General features: G+C 50.4%; 2 protein-coding genes across 2 annotated transcripts; one reads left to right on the top strand and one right to left on the bottom strand.

Moving 5' to 3' along the window:
- The first annotated feature begins 1,326 nt into the window (after positions 1–1,326).
- Positions 1,327–3,181, top strand: LOC119312664 (probable inorganic phosphate transporter 1-8). The gene has a single exon (XM_037588410.1). The coding sequence runs from the start codon at positions 1,402–1,404 to the stop codon at positions 3,019–3,021; it is 1,620 nt and encodes a 539-aa protein (XP_037444307.1). The 5' UTR covers positions 1,327–1,401; the 3' UTR covers positions 3,022–3,181.
- A 4,760-nt stretch (positions 3,182–7,941) lies between these two features.
- On the bottom strand, positions 7,942–9,875 carry LOC119312666 (probable inorganic phosphate transporter 1-8). The gene has a single exon (XM_037588411.1). It carries the CDS (start codon positions 9,785–9,787, stop codon positions 8,168–8,170), a length of 1,620 nt encoding a protein of 539 aa, XP_037444308.1. The 5' UTR covers positions 9,788–9,875; the 3' UTR covers positions 7,942–8,167.
- Positions 9,876–12,157: the final 2,282 nt, after the last annotated feature.

Raw genomic sequence — 12,157 nt, forward strand, 5'->3', positions numbered from 1 at the left:
CACGAACCGGGATTAAAGGGCAGCCTTTGGTCTCGGTTCACGCCACCAACCGGGACCAATGGTGGTGGGCCAGGAGCGAGGCGCATTGGTCCCGGTTCGTCCCACCAACCGGAACCAATAGGTCCAGCCGAACCGGGACCAATGGCCCACGTGGCCCGGCCGGCCCCCGGGGCTCACGAACCGGGTCCAATGCCCCCATTGGTCTTGGTTCTGGATTGAACCGGGACTAATGGGTTGATCCGGCCTGGACCATTGCCCCCTTTTCTACTAGTGCAAGGGGCACTGCCTCAACATTGCTTGGGTTTGTACATTGTGCCAGCAGGGGCGGCGAGGGGTTGAGGGTGTCGGTTTGATCGACGCGCCCCAGAGTAGGCGGTGTCATGTCGGAGTAGCGACCATAGAAAGTGTGGTCGATCGACCATGTAGGGTCTTGTGTGAGCACAGTGAAGAGGGCTCCTCTACATAGTGTTATTCTCTGTACTCGGATATGAATAATGCTACAACAACGGAGGACTTACCGGAGTTTTACGGGCTTAGCTGATGTGGTATATTTTGATTGGTAATTTGGAGGAAGCAGGGCCCATCCTGAAATTCAGGGGAGAAAGATCAGTCCGTTAACTGTAAATATATCACATGTAAGTCAAACATTTTTGCTCAGATATTGACATGTTGCATTCGGATCATATTATTTCCCATGATATCCCTGTCAACGATCGAGCATAGAAACTGCCCAGGATGCATAGCATGCAATGAAACATCATGCTCGCGGGAGCTTAGACAAGAGCGCATATAATAATATGAGAGATAATAAAAGAAAAACGAGACCAACACAGCCTAGACTAGCCTGTTGAATTTTTTTTATAGAAGAAAACTCTATGAGCACCAAGTGCTTGAGCTGTGAACTCCGCGCCTTGCCAACTAAGATACGCTCAGTTCTCATAAGGCTGGTCATAGTGGAGAGTAACTTAGATTAGTAACATACATATGTTACTAGTCTATGTTACTACCTTCATAGTGGGTAGTGTCATAGGTGTGGTAACATAGTTGTCTTCATTTATTACTGTGTAGACTCATTATGCATTGAAAACCGCTATGTGATGTTAACATATTATGTTACTCTATTTGCCTCTCTCCTCATTAACTACTTGGCACATCATCAATTTTGCTTATATGGCATCTATGTTACTACCTATGTTACTCCCACTATGACCAGCCTAATATGGAAGATATTATATCGGTGATTACCAGCTGCGGCCGGTCTCCTCCTCGCCTACTTATACCAGCAGCAGCCGGCCCATAATTTCTGCAACACAACAAAGTCTTCCGGCCGGCCGGCACCGTCGTCTAGCTCTCAGCCTCTCACACTCGCACCGTTGCCGCAGCAGCAGCAGCAGTTGCAGCATGGCGCGGTCGGAGCAGCAGGGGCTGCAGGTGCTGAGCGCGTTGGACGCGGCCAAGACGCAGTGGTACCACTTCACGGCCATCGTCATCGCCGGCATGGGCTTCTTCACCGACGCCTACGACCTCTTCTGCATCTCCCTCGTCACCAAGCTCCTCGGCCGCATCTACTACACCGACCTCTCCAAGCCCGACCCCGGCACGCTGCCCCCCGGCGTCGCCGCCGCCGTCAACGGCGTCGCCTTCTGCGGCACGCTCGCCGGCCAGCTCTTCTTCGGCTGGCTCGGCGACAAGATGGGCCGCAAGAGCGTCTACGGCATGACGCTCATTCTCATGGTCATCTGCTCCATCGGCTCCGGCCTCTCCTTCGCGCACACCCCCAAGAGCGTCATGGCCACGCTCTGCTTCTTCCGCTTCTGGCTCGGCTTCGGCATCGGCGGCGACTACCCGCTCTCCGCCACCATCATGTCCGAGTACGCCAACAAGAAGACCCGCGGCGCCTTCATCGCCGCCGTCTTCGCCATGCAGGGCTTCGGCATCCTCGCCGGCGGCATCGTCACCCTCATCATCTCCTCCGCCTTCCGCGCCGGGTTCCACGAGCCGGCCTACCAGGACGACCGCGTCGCCTCCACCGGCACCGAGGCCGACTTCGTGTGGCGCATCATCCTCATGCTCGGCGCCCTCCCGGCCCTGCTCACCTACTACTGGCGGATGAAGATGCCCGAGACGGCCCGCTACACCGCACTCGTCGCCAAGAACGCCAAGCTCGCCGCCGCCGACATGTCCAAGGTGCTGCAGGTGGAGCTGGAGGACGAGACGGAGAAGATGGACGAGCTCGTGAGCCGCGGCGGAGCCAACGACTTCGGGCTCTTCTCGCCGCAGTTCGCGCGGCGCCACGGCCTCCACCTGGTGGGCACGGCCACCACGTGGTTCCTGCTGGACATCGCCTTCTACAGCCAGAACCTGTTCCAGAAGGACATCTTCAGCAGCATCAACTGGATCCCCAAGGCGCGCACCATGAGCGCCCTCGACGAGGTCTTCCGCATCTCCCGCGCGCAGACGCTCATCGCCCTCTGCGGCACCGTGCCGGGATACTGGTTCACCGTCTTCCTCATCGACGTCGTCGGCCGCTTCGCCATCCAGCTCATGGGCTTCTTCATGATGACCGTCTTCATGCTCGGCCTCGCCGTGCCCTACCACCACTGGACCACGCCCGGCAACCAGATCGGCTTCGTCGTCATGTACGCCTTCACCTTCTTCTTCGCCAACTTCGGTCCCAACGCCACCACCTTCGTCGTGCCCGCCGAGATCTTCCCCGCCAGGCTGCGCTCCACGTGCCACGGCATCTCCGCCGCCGCGGGCAAGGCCGGCGCCATGATCGGCGCGTTCGGGTTCCTCTACGCGGCGCAGGACCCGCACAAGCCCGACGCCGGGTACAGGCCGGGCATCGGCGTGCGCAACTCCCTCTTCGTGCTCGCCGGGGTCAACCTGCTGGGCTTCATGTTCACCTTCCTCGTGCCGGAGGCCAACGGGAAGTCGCTGGAGGAGATGTCCGGCGAGGCTCAGGACAACGAGGAGGACCAGGCACGCGCCGCCGCCGCCGTGCAGCCGTCCACGGCGTAGCTAGGCCGCCATATACTCACAACTCCTGATTTGTTTGGTGATACGCTCCATGTGCAAGTGCAAGTACTCAAAGTAATATGTTTGACGGTTACCCAACCTGCTCATGTATATGTCCATAATATATAATAGATCAATCAATCAACTTGCGGCTGCAAATGTGTGCAATGGTCAAAGCTTAGAGAGTGAGCTACCACTTGCTCGACAATTGGTGAGTGAGGCTGATGCATATCTTCATAGCCAAATTAGGGTCAACAAAAGAGAAAATTCAAACTGTAATTGCACTCTGAGATGGATACTAACTTCAATTGGAGATCCCGCCGATGGTGGATTAATTTCTCGAGAGTAATGAATAGTCGTAGGCTAGTAAAATGTCTCGTTAATCTGTAGTGTTACTGAATTTTTCTTTTTGCGGGTGAGAACATAAGAATTCCCTAAACTTTTCTAGGGGACATATTTCTTTGGTACTGTTTGGAAGAAAGGAATTACCATTCTACAACCGTTTGAAATTTCTGTGGAATGGATTATTATTTCATATAAATTTTGATGGAAACCAAACATGGGATCATATCTCAATTTTTTTTCCACTTTGTGCTTCCGATCTCATAGGAGTTTAGAGGAAACCAAACATGATCTCCTACCTCTCAACCTTTTCTTTCCTTTGCGTGCCTCCCATTTCATGGGAATTTTGGAGAAAACCAAACATGAGATCCTACCTCATGTTTTCTGTCTCTTTGTGCCTACAAATTCTGTGTTTTAGTTTTGAGAATTTCCCGTGGCTTTAGTTTATGTAGAACTATATGATACATGATATCTTAATTTTTGTGTTTTTTTCTCTTCCCATGTTTTGAGTTTATTTTCTGAACAGGGCCTAAGTACTAAGGGCATTTCCAATCGATCCCCTATCCGACTTAGAGGAGTAAAAAGTCAGTCTTACTCCTCTAACACGCACCTAACCGAACCCCAAAAAACGGTTATTGGAGGAGAAGTTATTCTCCGGCGCCTCTCCCTCCCTTAAATATACACAAGCGAACGATTCGGAGTAAAAGGTTCTGCGTCCGTCCGCCCTCCCTCCCCCCTCCCCCCTTGCCCGCTGCCGCCGCCGGTGAGTTCCCACCGCTGCTCGCTCCCCTCCCCGAACCCCCCGCCAGCTGCCCACGGCGGCGAGTCCACGAGGACGATGGCCAGACCACGAGCGCTCCATCTCTTCACCTCAAGCTCGCCAACGACCTGACGCGGCCTGCTAGGCACACACACGGCCGCACATTGTCCACGTCGTCGCAAGCCAGCAGCGGGGGCGATCCCGTGGTCCACTCGGGTGACCCGCCGAGCAACAACTACGCCGAGAGCAAAAGTTACACGTAACAAATTTCCGCTTTCCTTTTACTTGAGCAGAGAGACCTCAGGCGCAGGTGACGAGCAAGATATGCATGTGCCTGTTACTTGTATTCGCACTGAAAACCATTTTAGTTCCCTCGGCGTCTGGCCTATTGTATGGGATAGCAATGGCTGTGTACGTATCTGTTAACCATAAGGTATTAGGATTGTTGTGCTTGACATGATTTCACTTTAAGGAAGATACATTTTTTTGGCTTGTTCGGCCAAGACAGATCCTGGTGATGAATCCGCTGCTACTAGTACATAACTGAGAGTTGTTATCCCCGCTCCCCTTCGTTGATTTTCTCACACACTACATAGTGTGTGTCGTGTTCCAGGATATCTATACATAGTTGATTTTCTCCCCAAAATGCCCTCAGGACAGCTATACTGGAGGACGGGAGCTAACCAGTGCATGGTCTACCGCTCGCGAGAAGTGGAGCAGTACATGTCACCACACACCGCACGATTTCACGAATTAACCAGTGCACGATGTTGTCGTACGGCTGCCCGGTGGACACGACGCTTTCCTCGTATAATGCAGAATGGCATAAGGTCATATATACTAAGATGAGAGAGACGAGGCCCCTGTCATCTACTCCCTCCGTTCGAAATTACTCGTTCAAAAAATAAATGTATCTAGATGTACTTTAGTTGTAGATACATCCATTTTTATCTATGACAAGTAATTTCGAACGAAGGGAGTAGCTAGGAGGTTTTGTATGTGGCCGGTGGCGGGAGCATATGCACATAACCTGAAGCTGGCTGCACCAGAATTCACTAGCTAGGGGGCGTGGTTGTATGAGAAGGATACGGCGACCATTGTCGATGATGGCAAGTGGGTGGAGGTGGAACACATAGGGCAGCAAATTTGCGGGCTCTGGTGTCGTGTTCATCCGGCAGTGCTGATCCCAGCAGGCGCCCCCTTGCCCTTGGCGTAGGAGGTACACGTCATACCCCGGGCGCACGTTGCAGAAGAAACAAAGGCGTCCGTCGAGCACCGTCAAATGGCGCTCAAGAACGCTGTTGTCGCGGACGTCGAGCGGTGGTGGCACAGTACCAAGCGTCTCGTCGGCGAGGGAGAAGGAAACGATCAACATCTCTTTGAGGGGAGTGAGAGTCCGGCTTCCGCTGGGCTAACCAATACACATGTCCTTGTGCGTAGACACTCGTTCTGCATCAGTCTACCCAGCCCGGAGGCCGTGGGTTCTCGCTCTTGGCCGGTCTCCATTGCCGTGCCATGGAGTTGACGACGTAGACCTCGCACGCACAAGGGTATTTTTTGGAATTCCCAAAGATATTTTTGAAAAAAATCCAAAAAAAATTGAAATTGTGAACAATTTTACAAATTTAATGGTTTTTAAATCCGCGTTGCGCCCTCGCGGTGGCAGCGAGAGGGCCAAATTGATAATTCACACAAGCCTAACGTGTTTTAGTTGATATACTACTCCTTGTCAACTTGTGCGATTGTGTTAGTGACAAGACAAACTGAACGGCATGGCGCACAAATTAATCGTCGTTGTTAGTAAGCATCTCAAAGCAAGACACAGATTTTGACTTGGCCGTCGACAGGTATATCGATGAGCAGGGAAGGCATAACATATCGTGTCTGCCCGCTTGCATCCCCACCAGATTAAACAAGTGTCCTTGGGATGACATGCCCTATGCAAATTGTTCGTGAGATCAGCCATATGCCTAAGCAATCCTTGGTTAGCGCTGACGCTGAGGTGGCGCATGTCGTAAAAAAATTCCCATCTTGTAATGCTTCGAAGTCTTCTCTCGCAAAAAAAAGAAGAAGGCGTCTTCTCTCATCTCTGGCACTCTCAAGGTGAGCTGGCCCTCTCTTGCAGGCAGTTGACAAGAAACTAGTGTGGCAGCTAGTGTTCGTACTTGAATCAGAGCTCAAAGTATGGAACTCTGCTAGTCCCACACTAAAGGCTCAACGCCAAAAGTTATATTATCTGCCTAGTTTTAGATGGTGGGAAACGGCAAATACTACCTTTTTTGCCGTAACATTTCTCTTCTTCCCATAAAATGACATGTGTTTCTGAAGAAATCGACAATCCCATACAACCAAACTTGTCATCTTCAACGTTTGCAAATGCCAACCCCTCCTAGCGAACGTTCGCCAGCTATTGCGGTCCAGTTATGACTACGTGCGCAATAGTCCAAAGAACTATTCCAAATTAAATCCCTCTTCGTCCGATTTCTTGAAAATATTTACATACACAATTTTGTTCGTTGACATAATTTATCTGATGAGGTTGCTTTTACAATCTTGCCAAGTTGTATTTGCATACACAGTTAACATACTTCTTTAACCAGGAAGTAACATTACACACATTTTTCTCGCGCATTTATGTCGATGACATCGTGATTGCCGGATCTTGCCCTTGTGGTGTGGATCGCCTCATTTCTAGTTTGTCCAGTTTGTTTACTATCAATGATTTTGGTTGACTCGGTTAATTTCTTGGATTTGAGGATGATTTGAGTTGACTCAGGTGGAATGACCTTGACCCAACACAAGTACATATGCTAATGATCTTCTTCACCGTGCTCACATGGAAAATTGCAAGGCAGTATCCACCTATATCTCTGTCACGTGGACAACCATTGAGTTGGTGGGTTGCAATATCTTACTCCCGGAAAAAAATTCTATAAGACCAGGTCTCACGGATTAGCAGGTGAGACCCATCCTGATGGATAACACGTGGCATATCAGAAATCACAAAGCATTTACCCCACCCCCACCTGAAATCAGGGAGGAGAGATTAGATGCTTTGTGATTTGTGAATGCCACGTGTCATCCATCAAGGCGGGTCTCACCTGCTTTATATGAGACCTGGTCTCATATAATTTTTTTCCCTTACTCCCGCTCGTCTGGACATTTCTTTCCCGGTAAATAAGGTGCTAATATCAAGCTAAACCAACAGATGTGCATTGGGTTTGATGCAAACAACCAGACATGTCCTAATGATCTTTTTCTTCTTTTCCCGATTGACACATTTTGTTCACTTTCAGAACTGATCTGGTTTATGTATTCCCTCCGTCCGGAAATACTTGTCCGACGAATGGATGAATCTAGATATATTTTAGTTCTACATACATCCATTTGTATCCATTTCTCCGACAAGTATTTCCGAACGGAGGAAGTATGCAATTATGCATTTGGTTTTGACCAAGAAAGTTTAGATGATTCGGTCTGGTGCTTTAGTCATAATATTGGAAGATGACTTCACTCCATGAAATTATTTTCACTGGTCAGTACTCAGTGACTAAGAAGTACTAGAAAACTACTCCAATAAGTAACCAGTGACAGGAACTACTCACTAAATGAAGGAGACTCTTGACTAGCCTAGAACTACTCACAAAATTAATCAAATCAAATCCAATAAGTAACCAGTGACAGGAACTAAAATTAAATTATCCACCTCAGAGTGCAATTATAGTTTGAGATTTCTCTTTCATTGACTTAAGAGAGTCTTGAGGTTCTTGGATCGGATACGAAGAGATGGCTCAGCTTAGGCTCATCATATCATTGACCAACTATCAAGCACATTTGCAACTGCAAGTTGATTGATTGATGTATATATATTGTGGACACATACATGAGCCGGCGAACATACAGTAGTATTTCAAGCGTGTACTACGTATCATCTGAAAACAAATTACCCAACAAATTAAGGATCTTTGACCAACTCAACAGCCAGCAGCAGCTTCACTAATCACTAGCACGCACGCACGAGTTGTGAATATATGCATGGCGGCCTAGCTACGCCGTGGACGGCTGCACGGCGGCGGCGGCGCGTGCCTGGTCCTCCTCGTTGTCCTGAGCCTCGCCGGACATCTCCTCGAGCGACTTCCCGTTGGCCTCCGGCACGAGGAAGGTGAACATGAAGCCCAGCAGGTTGACCCCGGCGAGCACGAAGAGGGAGTTGCGCACGCCGATGCCCGGCCTGTACCCGGCGTCGGGCTTGTGCGGGTCCTGCGCGGCGTAGAGGAACCCGAACGCGCCGATCATGGCGCCGGCCTTGCCCGCGGCGGCGGAGATGCCGTGGCACGTGGAGCGCAGCCTGGCGGGGAAGATCTCGGCGGGCACGACGAAGGTGGTGGCGTTGGGGCCGAAGTTGGCGAAAAAGAAGGTGAAGGCGTACATGACGACGAAGCCGATCTGGTTGCCGGGCGTGGTCCAGTGGTGGTAGGGCACGGCGAGGCCGAGCATGAAGACGGTCATCATGAAGAAGCCCATGAGCTGGATGGCGAAGCGGCCGACGACGTCGATGAGGAAGACGGTGAACCAGTATCCCGGCACGGTGCCGCAGAGGGCGATGAGCGTCTGCGCGCGGGAGATGCGGAAGACCTCGTCGAGGGCGCTCATGGTGCGCGCCTTGGGGATCCAGTTGATGCTGCTGAAGATGTCCTTCTGGAACAGGTTCTGGCTGTAGAAGGCGATGTCCAGCAGGAACCACGTGGTGGCCGTGCCCACCAGGTGGAGGCCGTGGCGCCGCGCGAACTGCGGCGAGAAGAGCCCGAAGTCGTTGGCTCCGCCGCGGCTCACGAGCTCGTCCATCTTCTCCGTCTCGTCCTCCAGCTCCACCTGCAGCACCTTGGACATGTCGGCGGCGGCGAGCTTGGCGTTCTTGGCGACGAGTGCGGTGTAGCGGGCCGTCTCGGGCATCTTCATCCGCCAGTAGTAGGTGAGCAGGGCCGGGAGGGCGCCGAGCATGAGGATGATGCGCCACACGAAGTCGGCCTCGGTGCCGGTGGAGGCGACGCGGTCGTCCTGGTAGGCCGGCTCGTGGAACCCGGCGCGGAAGGCGGAGGAGATGATGAGGGTGACGATGCCGCCGGCGAGGATGCCGAAGCCCTGCATGGCGAAGACGGCGGCGATGAAGGCGCCGCGGGTCTTCTTGTTGGCGTACTCGGACATGATGGTGGCGGAGAGCGGGTAGTCGCCGCCGATGCCGAAGCCGAGCCAGAAGCGGAAGAAGCAGAGCGTGGCCATGACACTCTTGGGTGTGTGCGCGAAGGAGAGGCCGGAGCCGATGGAGCAGATGACCATGAGAATGAGCGTCATGCCGTAGACGCTCTTGCGGCCCATCTTGTCGCCGAGCCAGCCGAAGAAGAGCTGGCCGGCGAGCGTGCCGCAGAAGGCGACGCCGTTGACGGCGGCGGCGACGCCGGGGGGCAGCGTGCCGGGGTCGGGCTTGGAGAGGTCGGTGTAGTAGATGCGGCCGAGGAGCTTGGTGACGAGGGAGATGCAGAAGAGGTCGTAGGCGTCGGTGAAGAAGCCCATGCCGGCGACGACGATGGCCGTGAAGTGGTACCACTGCGTCTTGGCCGCGTCCAGCGCGCTCAGCACCTGCAGCCCCTGCTGCTCCGACCGCGCCATGATGCTGCTGCTGCTGCTGCACAGGGCAACGGGGCGAGTGTGAGAGCTAGACGACGGTGCCGGCCGGCCGGAAATCTTCCTTGTGTTGTGGTGCAGAAATAATGGGCCGGCTGTCTGGTATAAGTAGCCGAGGAGAGCTGGGTGTCACCGCGAATATTGATATTATTATTATATGTTCTCTTGTCTAGGCTCCCGCGAGAATGAAGTTTCACCGCATGTAAAGCTGTTACATCTGGGGAATTTCCATGCTCCATCGTTGACAAGGATATCATCCGGCATGGGAAATAATATGATCTGAATGCAACCTATCAACATCAGAGACAAAATATTAAGGGAGTTCCTATGTGACGCATTTTGCGTCAAAATGCTGCACTTTCGCACAGGCACGTCGTCGGTGCGCTGATTGGGCCGGCCCATTGCAGTGCGCTGCAAATACCAGGTGATAAATTGCAAAAAATAGTAGGGTGCAAACTCAGCACTGGCGACTCGCACGCGCACCCTACTAGCCACTAGGATGCACGAGCTCATTTGACCAAACTGCAGCGGGTACCTACAAGAACTAAAGAAAGTATAAGACTGTTTGAAAAACATACATTACGATTTCCCAAATAGCAAAAACAAAAGGTGAATATTTTATCAAACGCGAACACTATTAGTTTTATTTTACAAATTTTGAGAAAACTCAAACACTTTTTCAACACACAAACGAATTTTGGAGACGCGAACATATTTTTTTGGAACGGAAACATTTTTTAAACTACCCAAAAAACTGAAATGGAACAATTTTTCAAATTTCAAAACAAAATTTGGAAACACAAACAACTTTTGAATTTCCCAAATATTCTTGGAATTTGTGACATTTCTTTAAAGCACAAACATTTTCTAAATCTTAAGAACAAATTTTGAAACAAAGAACAAATTTGGAAGCACGAACAATTTTTGAATGTTGAGAACAAATTTTCAAATGGAGAACAAATTTGGAAGCTCGAACAATTTTTGAAAGCATGAACAATTTTTGAAAGCACGAACAATTTTTGAAAAATGGAGAACAATTTTTTAAGCGCGAATAATTTTTGAATGTTGAGAACAAATTTTGAAATGGAGAACAAATTTAGAAGCACGGACAATTTTTTAAAGCATGAACAATTTTTGAATGTTGAAAACAAATTTTGAGATGGAGAACAAATTTGGAAGCGCGAATTGAAATGGGAAGATTTTTTGAAACTCCCAAACATAATTTGAAATGTGAACAAAAAGAAAACAAAAAGAGAAGAAAAAGAAATTGAAAAATGAAATAAAGAAACAGAAAAACAAAGAAAGAAAAAGAAAAAAACAGGAAAAACAACAAAGAAAAAGCAAACAGAAAAAACCAGTGAAAACCCGGTTCAAGAACCTTCTAGAAGGTTCCCAAAACCGTTCAGGAACCCTTCAGAAGGTTCCCAAAACCGAAAGCTGCAGCGCCAGCGCTATCTCCTAACTGGGCCGGCCCATCTTGATCGCTATCGCTAGCTCTCTGTGCGAAGCCTCGACAAGTCGACGCAGCGAGCGTCCAATAGGATTTTCCAAATATTAAGACTTGCAAGGTGATATTTACAGAGTTAACGGACTCATCTTTCTCGCCGCAATAATCACCGCTTTAGGATGGGCCCCGCTTCCTCCAAATTACCAACCAAAATAGCCCACATCAGCCGAGGCTGTAAAACTCCGATAAGCCTGCCCGTGATGGGAGTATCATAGGTAGTATCATGCATGCCAAGTAAGCAATTTTGATGAGTTGGCATAGGACTAAATGAAGAAAGAGATGCTTGATTATCATATCATTGATACCGAATCATGTTAAATGATATGCTACTTTGTATTATGCATGACAATAAATGAAGTCCTCTATGATACCAACATGTGATACTATGCATTACGGATGTAGTAATTAGTATATGATACTCCCCATTACAATCAGCCTAAGCCCTCCGTAGTTGTAGCATTACTCATTTCCGAGTGCAGAGAATACCACTATGTTGTGGAGGAGCCCTCTTCAGTGAGCTTAAACGATACCATGCATGGTCTGTCGACCACACTTTCTACGGTCGCTGTTTCGACGTGCCACCACTTGCTCTGGGGCGCGTCAACCAAGTCGACACCCTCGCCCCCTCATCTTCCCTCGTGGCGCAAGCACTGGCGGAGTTTAGGCAAGGCCGAATGGGCCATGGCCCGCCCAGCTTGATCTGGAGCTTCTTCTCACATTATAGTCAACTCATGGGTCGTAGAATACCAGCTAGTAGCAATTCATTACAGCCTGGGCCACTGGTCCTGCACAACTTTTTGATGCAAGCTCCACCACTGGGCACAAGGTACCCACCCAAGCAATGTTGA

Source organism: Triticum dicoccoides, chromosome 5B (assembly GCF_002162155.2).
Source record: "Triticum dicoccoides isolate Atlit2015 ecotype Zavitan chromosome 5B, WEW_v2.0, whole genome shotgun sequence".
NCBI lineage: Eukaryota > Viridiplantae > Streptophyta > Magnoliopsida > Poales > Poaceae > Triticum > Triticum dicoccoides.

Coding starts and splice junctions, on each gene's coding strand:
- LOC119312666 (XM_037588411.1), bottom strand. CDS start 9,787: ATGGCGCGGTCGGAGCAGCAGGGGCTGCAGGTGCTGAGCGCGCTGGAC.
- LOC119312664 (XM_037588410.1), top strand. CDS start 1,402: ATGGCGCGGTCGGAGCAGCAGGGGCTGCAGGTGCTGAGCGCGTTGGAC.